Source organism: Chenopodium quinoa, unplaced genomic scaffold (assembly GCF_001683475.1).
Source record: "Chenopodium quinoa cultivar QQ74 unplaced genomic scaffold, ASM168347v1, whole genome shotgun sequence".
Classification (NCBI taxonomy): Eukaryota; Viridiplantae; Streptophyta; class Magnoliopsida; order Caryophyllales; family Amaranthaceae; genus Chenopodium; species Chenopodium quinoa.
This window is the reverse complement of record NW_018743523.1, coordinates 10238-28862: the sequence shown is the minus strand read 5'-3', so window position 1 is coordinate 28862 and position 18625 is coordinate 10238. Positions and strand designations below refer to the sequence as shown.

Below are 18625 nucleotides of genomic sequence, written 5' to 3'. Positions count from 1 at the left end.
TTTTGTACAACATTTTAATTCAAAGGTTATAAACACTATAGTCGTATGGAGTATTTTGACTTAGTTATTCTGAAAGTAGTTGTTGATAGGGATGTGCAAGTGACCAGAAAAACTTAAGCCAAATCTAAAAGCCAAGAAATTTCTACCCACATATGTGGGTAACTAAACCAAATATCACTTGTATAACATGGTTAAGATTATAAGAAACTCAAGAAAATTTAAAATACCAAAAATACTTATTGATCTATTTGTTTAACTATTTTACAATACTATAATTAACAGAATAAGTGATTTTATTCTAGCACTCTTAGTTTTTAAAAATAGTTAAGACTTTTTGAGATTGTGTATGTAAACAGAGTTTATGTACACACGCAACAACAATTACAAAAACAACAACAAACTCATAGTCGTCTACTGAAATAAAAATAAAGTTGTAATGTAACAATTCTAATAAACAAATCAATGAGGAACATATGAAAATGAAAAATGTAGCTATATAATAAAAAATAAAAAATAAATAAAAAAATAAAAAATTGAGGTAATACATTTCCAAAGTTTGAGATATGAAGTTTGCAAAGCTCTTCATTTTCTCATGGTAATTATTGGATGGGAAAATATATCATTAATAAATTTATTTTATCATAACACTAATATATAATACAACAATATTACAAATAAATAAATGGATGGAAAAAAAAACCTTAAATGTAAATTATAATTATGCAATGCACCATTCTTTGTTTAACTCGTGTTTCAAGAATTCAATTTCATTTTCATCTATATGTAGCACAAGAAGTTTACCATCTTTTGTGCCTGGAAGTACCAAAATCGATCCTTTATCCCCAACTCCATCAAGAGTATAACTAGCAAATGTTGGACGATTTCTTTTTATTTGAAAGCCATAAATATCAACTTGTGTCATGTCAACAAATGTAAGGTTTGTCCATAAACAATATAGTCAAATTTACTCATATCATGGTTCACCAATTCTTCAACCATGTTGCTCTCATCAACATAATTTTCAGCAACCAAATGTACCAGTGTCGAAGGATCAGCACTCGACACTGAAAACGTGGCCTCGATTGTGCCTAGCACTTGTCCATTATAGGGCATCCCATGTTCCTGCTTGATTGTTTTTGGTCTACATATAGTCACATTTTTGGTCTCCAAGTCATTCCTAATTTTTGCTATGGACTTCCATATAATAGCTGTAATTACCTCAAAAAATTGGCTTGAATCTTTATCTTTCATTTTGGAACCATGCACCTTCAAATGCAATTGATCTAGTTGTTGTGGAGTAAGATGAAAAGTGTGGGTACCTATCTTACAATTGGTTGGGTTAACCCAATGGTCACCCACTGGGTTGACCCGTTTTACTGAAGTGGGCTCTTGAGATGGGCTCAAAGGCTTGTAATTGGGCTGTGAAGGATGTTGAATGGCAAGAGTTTTGGGTTTTTGATGGTGACCTTGCATATATTGGGTCCACATGTTCATAAATTCTGTAGCTGAGAATGCATCACCAAGTATATGAGCCCAACTTAGGCCCATAGAAATTCCTCCACACTTGAACCATGTCACCTACAATCAACTTGAGTTAGTATTAAGAGAACCTTAATGGTGAAATTATATAATAAAAAGTGTATTTTAATAAATTGTAAATTTTTATTTAAAATGGAGGTAATGCAAAGTAAAGGTAACAAGGAAAGCATTTTTATTGATTCAACCCCCTTTCTATTAACAATTTTAATTCAATAGTCATATTCTTTTCACCTAATTTATACTAAAACGAAAGCAACTTTATTGATTTAACCCTATTTTTACTCATAAAAACACTATACAAGAGAGTAAGGGAGAGATGTGTAGGCAGAAGTTAATCTCGATCAAATCTCAAATATCATTCCTAAGACATTATCAAGCATGTTGCAGAGTAATTATATGTAGAGGGGGCCCTTCCACCAGGGCCAGCCAGGGGCTCGACCCCCAATAGATTATTTTAATTAGTTAGTTTGTTAAGGTAAAATACCCTATTCTACTTATATAATTTTGCGTATAGTGATTAAATTTTGAGTTAGAGATTCGAATGTTAGCTCCTCCAATATTTTAGGTCAATATCCGCTACAGATTATGTGTGATAGTACATATAGCTACCCATGTCTTTGGTACATAGATTGGTAACAAATATACTTGAATAATATGATTAGAGCAAGTTGGCAAGTAGGGTAGTAATGAAAGTGTGTAGCTGTAATGCCTGTAAATTAGATACAGAGTAATGGATGAACAGATGAACTAAGGAGTTACATTACGTATACGTCGGAGTAGTTGGCCGTTGGAATTTAATCATCACATGAACTGTTGAGTTTATGCAGTTATATAACAGATACGATGTACGTACGATATTGGTTGCACTAAACCAATGCAACTAACTTTAGCTGTCAAAAAAAGTAAAAATTAAACCAACTAACCTCAACACCCCTATTTATAGTTATTTTGATGGAATAAAAGTGATACACTCAAAGTGTGTTCTATTCATTTGATTTTTACTTATCTAAACTTACTTGAACTTATTAGACCTTATTAAAACTTATTTTAGTTGTATTTATACTTGTCTAACCCTTATCAGAACTTATTTGAACTTAACTTAACTTATCTGAACTTATTACACCTGTTAAGTGAAAATAAGGTGAACAGAACAAATCCTCATTATGTCCTTTGCATAATTTAACTTTTATGTCTTAAAATTTATACTCTTATATCTTTAATTTTTAAATGTAAGTAAAAAAACTAAAAATTACATTAATTTGATATTTTAAAAGTAGATATTGAAATAATTTTAACAGGATTTCAAAATTTTGACCTAGGGTAATCTTTAAGGGACGGATGCCGAGATTAGGGTAATAGTCATATTTAGCTCTAAAGTTTGTATATATTTAAATTGAAAATTAAAGTATGCTTTTTGTTGGAAATTGATAGTTACTCGAAGGGTTACATGTAAGAATTAAAAAAAAAAGGATTAAGAATAATTTACCATCAATTATACCGATTGAAGCACAATTATTGCCATAAATTCTTTAGGAGAAAATAAGTTATGATAGGCGTTAAATTAAATTCAATTTTTAAGTAAAATAAGTTAAGTGAAAATGAATATGCACCTTCGGATATGATAATTAATGTACTTCCAATTCCATTCATATTAATTTAAAAATTCTCACTCAATTCATGAACATTTAGTCCATTTTAATGGCGTCAATTATACAAATCATATCAATACTATGGTGTCTTCAAATGTGTTCTTCACCTATCCAAATCTAACCGATAAGATTAATTGAATTATCTAGAACTTATCAAAACTTAGTTTAGTTGTTGAATGAACTTAGATATTGGTTTTTTTTTTCTATTTATTTATTTATTTATTTTATTTTATTTATTTAATTTTTTTTTAATACTTACCTTTACTTAATTATACAATGATGTCTTTTATTATCAATTCTTTGGGAAAAATAAAATGAACATAATAGGGCCTAAATTTCATGATTTAAATGTTCGTTATTTATTCTGAACTTTCCAAAAGTTGCCATTTAGTTTTGCACAATTAGTAAAAAAAATTAACCTAATATCCTAATTTGCTCCTTGCTCAATATATACTAATTTCATCCTATGTAATTACATTCTACATATCCATTAACATGTTATGTGGTCTTCATGACACATTTTTTATGGTTAAAGTCTATAATTCTTTTTGTAATACTGGTATATAATTTTTGAAATATAATACAAGTATGAGAATTCACATTAAAATGAATCAAACAAGATTTCTTATACAATATTTGTCCTTGTATATAATTAAAGTACCAAAAATGGTCAAAGTGTTATAATTTCCATCTGAATAGTAATGAATAGTCACTTCTCAAAAGGCTAATGTAAAATTTTCAACCACCAATACTACAAAAAAGAAATAACTATAGTACAATACTATCATTGCCTTATTGGAAATTTGGTATTGCTATTTTGGTCAAGTGTACAGTAATATTTTTTTTTTGGTGGGAAAACTGTACAGTAATATAAATAATCCAAAAGAAGCTAATTTTGCATGTGTGGGTTAGATTAAAGATTAACCAAAAGAGTACTTTTATGGGTAAATTCTCCTTAAGGTGAGGCAGAGCAATTAATGCATATTATTGAAGTTAGCATACACTGCATATCTACATGCTAAGGTAGTTAGGTAGATTTAATTCAATGACAATGAATCTCATGGTTAAAAAAAAAAAAAAAAAATGAAAGCCAGTGAATGAGATATTTTAAAGAGTAATTAAGCATCGCTTTAGCTAGCCCTTGCTGGAGGTTGCATCGAGAGTATTAAGTGATAATGATGTATATGAGATTTAATTTAAGATCGACTTGACCCATTAGTACGTCAGTTCGAAATCACATCATGTCACTACTTGTTAATGGGACACTAAATCATAATCTGAGATTGACTAATTGCTAGCTATGCAAATTGAAGTTCTTACTAAGCAAATTAATGGATAAACAAGGTAGGAAGCTTAATCAATCATAAAAATTACCTGAAGACAAACAAGAGGAGAAAAGGGCAAGTCAGGACCAAGAGCATGATTATAGATTAATTGATCTTGCATCGACAAGAAGTCCTCCATAGCAAGCCACTCGTCGACAGTCTTGCTCGACTGAGCCTCGACAACCCTTATACCGGCATCATTGAGCTTAATCGATGGCCGGTCACCGGTCTCATCGGAAGAGGCCCGGATCCTCCCACAAGCCACAAAGTAAGAGATTAGCCAATCATACATAGGCACACTCTTCATTTCACTAACACTCCATAAATTATTAGTAGTACCATTGTTCTTTGTACCATTGTTACTAGTACTATTAGTAATGTTGGTGTTATTGAAGAAATAAAGGCCCTTAAGATAATGCAATTTCATTGCCAAATCTATGCCTTTTAACTCATATGTTTTGTTTTCACCTGTAATTTTTCCAGGCACTACTGTTGCTACTCTTACGTCAAAGACTAAATTTTTCTTGGTATCTTCTTTTGGAATTGGCATTTTATTTTCGATTTTGGTGTTTATTTGTTTGTTGGGAGGGAGAGGAAGGTTTAGTTTAGTTTATGGACATGCATGTAGCATTAGCTTATATAGCCGCTGCTACTCATGCCCATTTAACTTGTTAGAATGATTAATTGAAAATGTTGAGTCTAAATATATTTTTTCCATTCTTTTTTAATCTCTACATTTGGAATTTTACTCTGATTGCACACATTTCATTCTTTGACTGTCTTTTGTGATTTATTTTTATTTATTTATTTTTTTTTAAAAAAATATTTTTATGCAGGATTTTGTTAGATTTGTTTAGATATACATTTTCATAATATCAATTCTTTTTATAATTTTATTACTATAAGATAATTACAATATTAATCGTTTAAGTTGTACTTTGAAGAAACATGAACTTTCAAATGTTGCAATTCAAAATTGAACAAATAAAGTAAAGTACTGTACTATTATTATTTCCTCAACATACATAGCCTCGGCCTCCGTAAACTCAATGTCAGGATTAGTGTCAAGAGTTAGACATGAAGGAATCAAGTATTAGAAAACTGTAATGAATATGATGGATTTGAGTATTATTATGTTTGGGTATATTAACATTATACAATTATGTAATACCGTATGTATAAGAAAGTTGTCGTCAAAAAGAGGATTTTTTAGCCTCTAATAGTTTAAGTCATCAATGACTCTAGTATTGCCATTTGAAATTAAAATATGCATATATTTAGTTGAATTGGTACTCATCATCTTATTACCAAAATACTTTCTTCATTATCAACAACAATCGCAAAATATAAAATTAGGATGTAACATGTTGCCTTGTTGGTATCTATAGACCTATTAGTTAAACCTAAGATAATATCATCGAAATATTGCTTAATAACAATGATCGTCTCATATATGACCCAATCTATTATAGGCTGAGAATTTCATGCCATAAACTGCAAAAGTGTAAGATTATTTTTGTAGTCATTTTATTTTGATACTAACGACAACAACGTATGTAGTAACAATAAAATTGCAACCGAACAACTTCCCTATATCAAATCTAGCTACAATTTGAGCATATACAATGTACTATGTACCTAAGGTCCTAAGGCCTTTCATATCGTTTTTCGAAATAGAGGATGGAAGAACAACTGAAAAAGTGCCTCGATCGTTTTTTGAAATTGTGAAGGTTTATCTTTCAACGAATATCCTTCTAATTAAAAAAAAGTTCTACTTCCTTCGTTTTTTTGTTCTTTTATTTTTAATTTTGACACTATTCATTAAATGGAAGAGCTAGAGAATCTTCTAAATTGCTGACAATATAAAAAACAATAACATAGTGATATTAGTTGGGTCTTATTTTAATCGTCTTAAGGAATGTTTAATTAATATTACTGTTATATTTTTTTACTAATTTACAACTAGCTAAAGATATTTATAGTTAAAGTAATACGTTGATATTTCAGTCAAAATATATAGAAAGAACATTATATTCAATACAATATGCCGAGTACTTTATTTTGGAAGCTAGGTCAAAAGGTGTTGTTAGGTAACAAATTAAAAACTGAAAAGCAATTCATCTTTTTAACATCAAGATTATTTCATACTTTAAAAGAAAAAGTACACGGTTGTTGCCTTGTTGGTAATCTCCCTATCTCATAAAAAATCAATAAAATCTGTTATCATGTAATAATATTTCTATTTCCATGAGAATGTACAACCAAGAGCAGAAATTACAAGAAAAAAGAAAGAAAATGGGTTTTCAATTATACAGAGTAAGTAGTAATTTCGGTTTCGGTTCGGTTTGAAACCAGTACGGTTTGAAAATGGATCAAGTGCCTTATATGTTGGTTTCGTTCGGTTCAAATTATTATCGGTTTGGTTCGGTTTTGGTTTATTCTTGAACGGTTTTTAATTCGGTTCGCCTTATAAACGGTTCGGTGCATGCGGGTGGCAATTTGTTAATGGTTCGGTGTAAACGGTTTCTATCCCGATTCAAACGGTTTCGGGTTAGAAATGGTTCGGTTCTTTTTCGATTCGGTTTTATTCCACTTCGGTATAGAATGGGTTCGATTCTTTAACGGGTTTGGTTATTATACGGTTTAACATTATTCGGATCGGTTCATTCGAGTCGGTTTTTTCGAATTCAAAAAATATTCTTTAGTATAATTTTCAAGCTAGAATTTTTCAAATTTCTTTTTCAATTGATTAATAATAATTTTTGTATTGAATTTAATTTGTTTTTGAAAGATCAAAGGATGCAATCATCTCATTCTAAAAATTCAAGAATTATAATAGCACATCATAAGAATTTGACTAGGCCAGTTTTGGTCCAATATATATAATTCCGAGCAAAATATAAAGCACTTTGATGATGTCGTTTAAAGAGAAGATGAAGATTATTTTTGCTCAATCCATAATTACATAAAAAAGTCAAGGAAAACAATAATGTACTCCGTAGAAAACATGTGTGCATAATTAAATTTCATTTAAAAAATTTCCTTTTAGCGTGATTTAATCTTTCCTTTATAGTAAGCACTAAGCAGTTTATAAACGATTCGATTTATAAGCAGTCCGGTTCATGAACAGTTTGGTTATAAACGGTTCAGTTTGTAAGTGGTCCGGTTTATAAACAGTTCAGTTTGTATACGGTTCGGTGCAAAGGGGTTGTGGTTTGTTAACGGTTCGGTGTAACTATTTTTATCCCGCTTCAAACAGTTTCAGGTTGTAAACGGTTCAGTTCTCTTTCAGTTCGGTTTTATTTCAGTTCGGTTCGTTAACGCGTTTGGTTCTTATATGGTTTAACATTATTCAGATCGGTTCAATTTCGGGTTTACTAAAATAAGGTTCTGGTCGGTTTTCGATTTCAAAAGATCGATTTTTAGTCGATTTAATTCTTATTTGGGTCGGTTGGTTTTAGGCAGTTAAAAGGTTTCGGTTTGAAATTTGACAGTGCTAATTATATGCCATTGTCTCATTTTCAATTATTAGCACTTTGCTTTTATCTTTTAATGGGATTATTAAAACAACTCAAAACTCTAAGTTAAAATTTATTTTCTCGAAAGTAAATTACCCATTTTTACTTTTCTTAAAAAAAAAAAAAAAAAAAAAAACCATTTTACTTTTCTTAAAAAAATAAAAGCCATTTTTACTAATCACTCGTAGTATTCATATGAACTTTGAAGAGAATAAAGCTTATATATAGAATCACATTTTAAAAAAAAAAAATAAATGGTAAGGAGGACCCTACCAGACCTAAACCCTCACAGTTTTTTGATTCAATATTTACGTGCTAGGCACTTGGGAGTAAAGGGGAATCTCTACCCCCAAGTACTCTCACTTGGTAGGATTCAAACCCCACACCTCAAGGATCCGAGGTAGAGGTGATCAACATCGGCCCTACCCGCTATCCCAGCGCAATCCAGCTCGAAAATAGGGCGGGGTTGGGCAAGCCTAAAAACGCATTTTTAGTTAAAAGCCCAAACTCGGTCCGAAAAAGCCCGAAAAACCCGCTACTTTTTTACGGGTTTGGGCACGAGGTATCATGTTAAGGCCCATCCTGACCCAATTTTTTGATCACCTCTAATCAGAGGTAAGAACCTTACCTAGTGAGCCAACAAACTTTACCAAGTGAGCCAACACTTTGTTGGTATATAGAATCACACATGATCGAATTTGAACCCACATCGGTAGAATTTGAAGTAAAACCTTACCAAGTGAGTCAAGTCTTATTTGGTAAATACAAAGTTAAAGTGTATAACTATATAAGACTTCTCTTTTTTTTTTTTTTTTTTTTTTTTTTTTTTTTTTTTTTTTTTTCCGATAACCTATATATATGTATATGACTTCCAAAATATGATAAAGCTTTCTACAAAGTATTAAAATACTATGGATAACAAATTTATTTTTTTAATTGTATGGTGTATTGTTGTTACTACATCGATTCCAAAATATGAAAACTTGCTGAATTTAATTTTACTAAATTTTATTGTGAAATACATTACAATATGTGAGATCTTGATTAAGAATACTTAAAATAAGAGGAGCTTTCAAAACTGGTACGAGTTAAGGAGAGTGGGCGCACGCCGAGAAGTTAGTTATTGCCGGACTTCTCCTAACCACCTTTACAGGCCCATGTTTAATTAACAACGTTCACATGTTTAATGGCATTCTTTCTATTCCACCACTTTTTATTTTATTATTTTATTTTTTTTTATTTATTTATTAGATAAAGCTCAAAGCACGATTTGTTAGTATTTCTTAAAACAAATATTTTTTTTTATTTAAGTGATAAAATTTGTTATTTTATTCGTTGTACGTAGTATATCATTTAATATTTTTATTTTAAAATAATCTGTGAATTTTCTCTTATTTGTTTTATATTTAGATAAAATTCATAATCTCAAAAGATAATATATTATATTTAATTAATTTCAACTTTAAAATCTCATTGGCCAATTTTGCTGATGTGGCATTTGAATTATCTAATTCTATAAGAATTTAATCTTTTATTTAATTGGCTATAACTAAAATTTATAATCAGGAAAAAACTCCCCTTTATATATGTATACTAGTTTTGTATGTTGGGATGCCCAGATTGTTGATAAAATTTTAGGATAAACTTTTGGCTTGAATGTTAAATATGGGCATATAATATCTTTTGATAATGTAAGATATTTAGACATATGATATATATAATAGTGTACTTTTTGTAGTTTTGTTTGTAAATAGATACCTATGTTATCGACTTGAAATAATTGTTATTGAATTTTTACTAAACCGAAAGTATTTTTACCAAACTGAAATTATTTTTACTGATTAAAACTTATTTTTACTGATTCTCTATTATTTTTGTAACTAAATTAAATATATTATAAATGGATCTTATTTTAAAGAATTTTTTGAAACGAATTTTATGATGGAAATAAAATCGAGTTATACAATATTTATTAATAGTTATGATTAATTTTGTATATATGAAATATTAGAATAGTGATAATAAAACCATATACAACAATTTTATCTTAAAAAAATCTATCCAAGAATCGCTTAATTAGCATCATATGTGTCGCAATAATACATATTTTTCGCCTACGTGGCATGATACTTGACGAAAAACTGGAATGTCAAGTGTCGCTGTCTCGTGCCCTGGCTGCGAGTCCGGTTTTATTTATTAGTGACTAGTTATGTGCCCGGGCGATGCCCAGATTGATGATAAAATTTTAGGATAAACTTTTAGCTTGAATGTGAAATATGGTCATTTAATCTGTATGATATTTAGACTTACAATATCATATAATAGTGTAATTTTTGTAGTTTTGTTTGTAAATAGATATCTATGTTATTTTTGACTTGAAATTATTTTTATTGAACTTAAATTATTTTACTAAACTACAAGTATTTTAACCAAACTAAAATTATTTTTACTAATTTTTCTATTAATTTTTTTTTAATGAATTAAATATATTATAAATGGATCTTATTTTAAAGAACTTTTTAAATCGAATTTTATGATGGAAATAGAACCAAGTTATAGGATAGTTATTAAAAGCTATAATTAATTTTGTATATACGAAATATTAGAAGTATAGCGATAATAAAACTCTATACAACAATTTTATCTTAAAAAATCTATTCAAAGTTTACTTACTTAACATCATATGTGTTACAATAAAACATATTTGTCACCTACGTGGCGCGACACTTGGCGAATAATTGAAACGCCAAGTGTCGCTGACTTGTAGCCTGGTTGCGAATCCGACTTATTTATTAGTGATATGATATAATATGATATGATATTAGATTTATTCCGTATCTTGTTTTTGAGACTTGAGATTTTGCCACAAGTTCGTATAACGTATTCGTTGATTTTAGCATATGTTTGATCATCTATAAAATTTTAGTTGAAAAGTAGATTAATGGGAGCTAAGAAAGTGCACGGGTTTTTTGAATAAATGAAAGAGGGTGCAAGGCCTAACTTTTGGTAGTGCAAGGTGAGAGTTGATTTATTAGTGAAACCATGTCGTAAAAAATTTGCCCAATAAAATCAGGATGAGCGTAAATAAAAAGTGTAACATATAAATTGGGACATGGAATATATTAATACACTTTGTGTTATTATTAGTACTATGTAAAACCGTAAAACCTATTACTTTGTAAGTCCCTCTTTATGTCTCTTTTGGGAGTATTTTAAATTAAATTTTGTTATTTTGACCCTTTCTCTTTGACTTATAATATAAAGTTTTGTAGGTGTTGTTCATACCAAATCTCACATGTAAAGAATAAGGAACAAAAGACTTCTTTATAAGTAAGAGTACATTTCTTCAGTATGGCTTTTTTTATTAGGATGGTAACTAAAAACAAATTCGTGTGATCTAGTTCTAAAGTGAACATATCATATTAATGTGGAGTGGAAGTGCGGTTGCTGCAATTAGATGAAAAATAGTGTAAGACGGTGATCATATTCATGATTACACTAAGAGCATGTTTGGTTGGATTTTTTTTTTTTTGAAACGGATTCAAATAAACCACGATCGTTACCAAGTGTTTGATTGGAAGGTTTGGATAACAATTACCATTACCTAAGGGTAATCTACCCATTTACTTCGCTAAAACCTAAGGTCACAATTACCCTTACTCTCCTGAAACAAAAATAAAGGAAGATAGATTTAAGTGATTTATTTCCATGATTAAACCAAACAAATGGAAAGATAAGGGTTAAATGATTCATTTCCTCCCACTTATTTATTTCCTTTCCACTCCATTTTCATTAGTCATACCAAAAGTTCCCTAAATTATACTTCCTCCGTTCTTTTTTAGATGACACAGTTTGACTTTTGCACTATTCACAAACAACACTTTGACTAGCTTTTATGATTTGCAGCTACGATAAAACATAATCATGTGGGATATTGTTTGAATCGTCTCAATGTATATTTTATTAATATCCACTTTTTATAATTTTACAATGATGATAATGGGAGATATAACTCGTGAAAATTGTGTGTTGGCAAACGTGATAAAAAAACGTCTCATCTATTAAGGAACGGAGGAAGTATATAGCCTAATGACAAAGAAAATGAATTTTCAAGTAGACTATATCTCAAAAGATTTGCCAATCCAAGATGTGACTAGAGGAAAAATTAATGAAGGTTTAAGTAAGGTCAAATACAACAAATTGACAACCGATTAACTCATACACCAATCAACTAATAAATAATCCAAGAATTAATCATTTGATACATATAAGATAAGACAAGTGGCAATCATCATTAATGAAAGTTAAGATTTCAGCAAGTATTTAGCTGGCTGAAACTAGGAGGAAGCAGCAAGTAGAAGTAATGTAGCAATAAACGTGCTCTAGTAAACAGGAAACAACGACGCAAAAGGTAAGGCTAACCGTTTAACAACGACGCTAGGAACGTTGCGTATTATATAGGATAGTGCATATAAAAGCATCTTTAATTATGTGCCACTGACTTTTTTTATTACGTCACATCACCTACTCAACCTCTCATTATGCCACAACACTACTCAATCAATCTTAATCATTATGCCACCTCACCCAACATTACTCCATATAAAAACATGAGACTAAGGAGATTCGAATACCTAACCTCTTATACGAAAAATGGTTATTTAACCATATAAGTTAAGTATCAACCATGTTATAAACATGAAAATAAATGTATATAATTGCAAATCACAAGGTCTAATTAAAAAAGAAAACAAAAATAAAGACATCGTAAATATCAAATACATATAATCACAAGAAATCAATAAAGTAGTAACTCGATGCAACGCATGAGCTATACACTAGTTTTCAATGATAACCTGCAAGGCCTTGTAGCTTGCTTGACCACATTTTTTTTTTTTTTTTTTTTTTTTTTTTTTTTTTTTTTTTTTAAGTACAACACTTTTTAGCAACAAAGTATTTCAATGGTGAACTTTGACATTTGCTAGGTAATGAAATCCGACCAGTGCCCTACTATACAGGTGCACCGATTGGGAGATGAGGTAAGAGAACTCGAACCCTAAAGTGCTCTCTATTAGGCCTTAAGACCATAGCTAGAGTTGAAGTTATGGTCCCTTATATATGGATCAAACTTTAACTACTCGACGTCCTGAGCTTCAGAGCTTGGATTTTGGCCATATATGTGATCAAATGATTATTAATAATTAATTTAACTCATTCTGATCTTATAGGAAATCTATCTCGATGTGTATTTCTTAATATTATTTCGTTTTTTTTTTTTTTTTTTTTATGATTTAAAAAAAGTTTACATAATTAAATACTCCTTCATATAATATGGTCGTATAGTATTATTGAAAGATGGTATCTATCAAACAAAGTAGTAATTGATGATTAAAAAAAACAGAAAGAAGTATATTTCAATCATATTAATATTCTAGACTTCTAATTCATTACATTAAATTTGCATGGTCCTATCTAATTAAAATAGAAATTATACTGTTGACTGCATTAATATTAGAATATACGTTACTGTCTTATTAATATTTTAAAATGACATGTAACGGGACATTGATTTAATACTGAGAAGTGACATTTTTTTTTTTCCTTATATTTTAGCAATAGCAAAGAAAAGTGACATTATTATCGTGTAAAAAAAAAAAAAAAAGTGACATTATTATGAATACCTAATTTTTCTAAAACAAGTGACATTATTATAATCATTTATTCCGAACGCATATTTTGTACTTGGATTGAGAGATAGATCTATTGTAAAAATAATTTATCCAAGAAAAAAAAAAACATCAAGAATAAATTACGGAGTATATAAGCCTCAGTGTTTGGCCGATCATAATATTGTTGATAATTTGGGTTGGTCTACTAGATTAGACCGGATTGGATTGAAAGAAACCAGTCTGACTTTCGAGTTGATTTTATTTTTTATGGGTTCCAATCCGCCTATTCAATCTAAAGCCAAAAAATTTGAACAAGACTGTGGAAGTATGGAGTGTATAGAGATGCTTATACAGAGAATTTGAGATCACACGAAAGTTGGTGCACTCGTCCAGGTTTTGGATTGGGTTTTGCCACAAGTCAAAAGCCCATAGTATAAAGTGTTTCACCTATTTCGAATGGTCATTACTTTATTTTTTTTTTAATGTGGGACAAACAATATTCAAATATGTAATGAATGCATGGGAACATTGTGCTCTATCCATTCCGAATTATTTGCCCTATGCCATGATCATTTCTACAAAATTTTATGCATGTGTAAAACTAGAGATTAAGGAAAAAAAAAAAAAACAGAGTGAGTAATATGGAATCCAATTCAAGAGAAAATATAGAGAGAATTTTTTTTTTTTTACTTTTCAAATTTGGGCAAGTAAATTTGGGACATCCTAAATAGAAAAATGGTGCAAATAATATACTCGTACTCTAAACTCTGTAAGAGTAATTAAAAAAAAAACTTCGTATGTTGTCCAGACTCTTTATACAAGTAATATTTTCCCTTTTTTCATTATTTGGTATTTTATTAAAATTATTTTACATAGAAGCAACCATAACTTTTGTGTTTTGTCTCAGTCAGTCAGTCCACATTCTTATAGTTGCACTGCATACACCCAATAATGCTACGTAGACACATACGAAGTAGTATATATATATATATATATATAAGAGTATAACTGTATAAGTAAAACACTAGAACTACATTAATGTTACGTAGTACGAAGTACATGAGTACTGCGTCCACTGTGTCTCCGTACATATTTTGATTTAATTATTTTTCGTTTTGAAAGTTGATTTATTTCCATGTTGATTATGTGCAGTGTGTTTGAGTTGGGAGCTTTTGCTCACCAACACTTTTCAGGTACAAAGAGGGGAATTACACGCACGCGCTTGCAAGTACAACTTGCCTTGGTTCGGGGAGAGCATAGTGAGCAAATGAAGAGGATGTTATGTATGTAAGGGAATGGCAATGGATCAGATCATAGAAGTGGCCGGGGAGGGCGGATTACATACGATTTTTATGTTATAAAGGGGATTCCAGGGTGGCTAGGGGAAGGCGTTAAAAGACTTACCAACTTTGTCATGCATGAAGATTTGAATTTGATTTTCTTAAAAAATTAAATCATTGAAGAATATAGACTATTGCAATTGTTTGATTTGCAAATTAAACCAATAACAAATACTTGTATAGTTTATTTGGTCGTCTCACTGGTACATAACATATGATATAACAATAAACAATGATACAAGAAAGATGAAGTCACATGAGTACATGACGCTCCCCTTGCTATTGTGAAGCCAGCATTCCAGCAAGCAGTAAGATAGGGTATTATTCAGTGGCTTGACGCACCATTCTTTTTACAACCGCATTTCAAGTATTAGGCATAATCCATGAATAATTAACCTTACATCCAACTTTACGCTTATATATTAAGACAACATAAATTATTTTGAAAGGATACTACATACATTAATTATTCAATGCACCATTTTTCCTTGAGCTCGCTTTTCAAGGGTTCAATTTCATCTTCCGGAAGTTGTACCACAATAAGTTTGGCATCATTACCTTTACTATTCTCATCTTTAGGGCCTGGAAGTACCAAAACGACTCCTTTATCCCCTATCTCACCAATACTATAGCTAGCAAACCTTGGATGTTTTTCTTTCATTTCAAAACCATAAACATCAGCTTTTTCTACGTCAACAAATGTAAGATTTGCCCCGTAAACAAAGAAATCAGACTCACCCGTCTCTTTGTTCACTAATTCTTCAACCATGTCACTCTCATCGATCACACCTTCAACAATCGAATGTACCAATTTTAACGGAGCAACATTTGATACCGCAAAATTCACCTTGACAACACCTAACATTTGGCCATTATGAGGCACTACTCCTTGCCTTTTGATTGATTTTGGCCTACATATAGTCACAACATTTGTCTCCAAATCCTTCCTAATCTTTGCAATGGATTTCCACATAATTGATGTAATAACCTCAAAAAATTGGCTAGTACAATTGTCATTCATTTTGGTACCATGTACCATTGAATGCAATTCACCAAGTTGGTTTGAATTAAGATGAATAGTGTGGAAACCTATTTTACTATTGAAAGGAAGGACCCAATGGCTACCAACCGGGTCGACCCGTTTCACGGAAATGGGCTCTCGGGTGGATTTCGAAAGCGGGTATTCGGATTGTGGAGGATCTTGAAGGGAAATTAACTTTGGTTTTTCTTTGTTACTACCTTGAATTTGAATATAATGGCCCAAAGTGTTCATGAATTCTACAGCTGAGAATGCATCACCAAGTATGTGAGCCCAACTTAGGCCGACTGAAATTCCTCCACATTTGAACCAAGTCACCTGCAAAAAAATTTGTGTTATTTTTTGGGCAGTATTTACGTATAAGTTACTTTGACTTCCTTTTGTTATTCATACTTACCCAGAAAAAGAAAAAGAAAAAGAAAAAAAAAAAAAAAAAAAAAAAAAGGTTAGTCTTGTTAGATTTGTGTTAGTATATATTTTTTGAATAAACTTTTGATAATTTTTTGTTATTGATAATTGAAGATAATAATATTTAAAATCATGCATTTGCAAATGTATTTATAGAAATGTATCAATTAAAATAAAATAGAGAAAGTAGAATGTACGGAGTATGAAAAACACGTTAACAAAAACCGAACTTGTCTCATTTATCTTTCGTATATGTATAGATCTAATTAATCTAATTCATCTCAATTTGCAACATTAACCTTTTATAATCTTATGTAACACGGATATATTGACCTATATTTAGATGTGTCATGTGTGCATGGATGTTGGGCAAAAAGTGAAACAGGACTATCAAATTTAATTTAAATCAACTGTATAATTATCATATCGTACAATAAAATCATCAAAAACATAAAATAATATAAGCTTAATTATTACCTGAAGGCAAACAAGAGGGGAGAAGGGCAAGTCAGGACCAAGACCATCATCATTGTACACAAGTTGATCCTGCAAAGAGAGGAAGCCCTCCAAAGCAAGCCACTCCTCGACAGTCTTACTCGATTGAGCCTCGACGATCCTTATTCCAGCATCGTTGAGCTTGATCGATGCTCGTTCTCCGGTCTCGGAAGACGACACCCGGATCCTTCCACAAGTCTTGAAATAAACTACAAGCCTATCAAACATAACTTTTTTTATATCAAGTATACTTATAAAACTAGTCTTTTTTCCTTCTTCATTATCACTAGTATTATTAGGATTATTGAAGAAATAAAGACCCTTAAGATAATGTAATTTCATTGCAAAATCTATGCCTTTTAACTCATATGTTCTGTTTTCTCCTGCGATTTTTCCAGGCACTACTGACGATATTTTTATGTCATAGACTAAGTTATTTTCTCCTTTTGTAACTACCATTTTTTTTTTCTTCTTCTTCCTTTTGTTTAATTTTTTTTGGTACGTGGATGAAATGGGATTTGGGTGCGTGACATGTATTTATATTATGTAAACTGTACAATCTAGAATTTTGGAAGAAATCAAGTTTGACTTATTTATTCCGACTTTTTTTTTCCTGTACGCAAGCACAAAAGGTGCGTGTCAATATCGGATTGAAGCCTCACACTGATCAATTCGATTCGGGTTAACTAGTAAAGTCTTGGAGAATAAGGGAAAAGATAAGGAAATCAGTACCTTCGAAATATACATATAAAATGGTTGACATTTATATCCATCTGCTTCTCATCGTTTGATTACTTACACTGACGCTGATTGGGGAGGTTGTCCCGATACCCGTCGTTCCACATCAGGTTATTGTTGTTTTCTTGGGAACAACCTCGTCTCTTGATCGTCTAAGCGTCAACGTACATTATCTAAATCGAGTGTAGAAGCAAAATATCGAGGCGTCGCTAATGTTGTCTCTGAGGCATGTTGGCTCCGTAATCTCTTACTTGAGTTAAATTGCCCTCTTCGACAGGCTACTATTGTCTATTGTAATAATGTCAGTGCTATATCTTTCTGGCAACCCGGTACTACAACACCAACGTACCAAACACGTGGAGATGGATATTCATTTTGTTCAAGAAAATGTTGCTTTGGGAGAAGTTCGGGTTCTACATGTTCCTTCTAGATATCAGTTTGCGGATATTTTCACAAAAGGCTTATCACGGGAGTTATTTTTTGATTTCAGTTCCAGTCGTAGCGTACGACCTCCTCTCGCTATGACTGCGGGGGTGTGATAGATATTATAGTTATGATAATATTTGTCGCAGATTAGGATAATAATTGTATATATTTTGTATCCTTTTCGTATTAGGTTTACGATGTTTGTAAAACGCCATATATTTTGATCAATGGTACACACTCCAATTTAAGGATTTCTCATGAAATTTAACATTAGAGATACAATCTTTGTTACTAAAGCAAGTATGGTTAAGTCTTTATCAGACATTTAATGGGGAACTATACGACAAGGATTTGTCAACAATATAATATGATAACATGAAACATGCATCAATGTAGGTTTATGAGACTATCAGATGGTGGACCAAAACAATAAACCTAGCCATAATTGGAGCTAATTCAAAGTGGTTTAGACCCTCTAG

At 30.9% G+C, this 18625-nt stretch overlaps 1 protein-coding gene and 1 pseudogene across 1 annotated transcript; both read right to left on the bottom strand.

Moving 5' to 3' along the window:
• Positions 1 to 695: 695 nt before the first annotated feature.
• Positions 696 to 5428, bottom strand: LOC110740173 (annotated as a pseudogene).
• A 9768-nt stretch (positions 5429 to 15196) lies between these two features.
• On the bottom strand, positions 15197 to 17640 carry LOC110740172 (protein ECERIFERUM 2-like). The gene is made up of 2 exons (XM_021920656.1): positions 16965 to 17640; positions 15197 to 16397 (listed from the first exon to the last, which is right to left on the bottom strand). Exons 1-2 carry the CDS (start codon positions 17439 to 17441, stop codon positions 15507 to 15509), a joined length of 1368 nt encoding a protein of 455 aa, XP_021776348.1. The 5' UTR covers positions 17442 to 17640; the 3' UTR covers positions 15197 to 15506.
• Positions 17641 to 18625: the final 985 nt, after the last annotated feature.

What these genes read in the sequence shown, in the direction of transcription:
- LOC110740172 (XM_021920656.1), bottom strand. Translation starts at nt 17,441, where the DNA reads ATGGTAGTTACAAAAGGAGAAAATAACTTAGTCTATGACATAAAAATA. An exon ending in CCCCTCTTGTTTGCCTTCAG is followed by an intron (nt 16,398 to 16,964) that starts GTAATAATTAAG and finishes ATTTTTTTGCAG; the next exon opens with GTGACTTGGTTCAAATGTGG.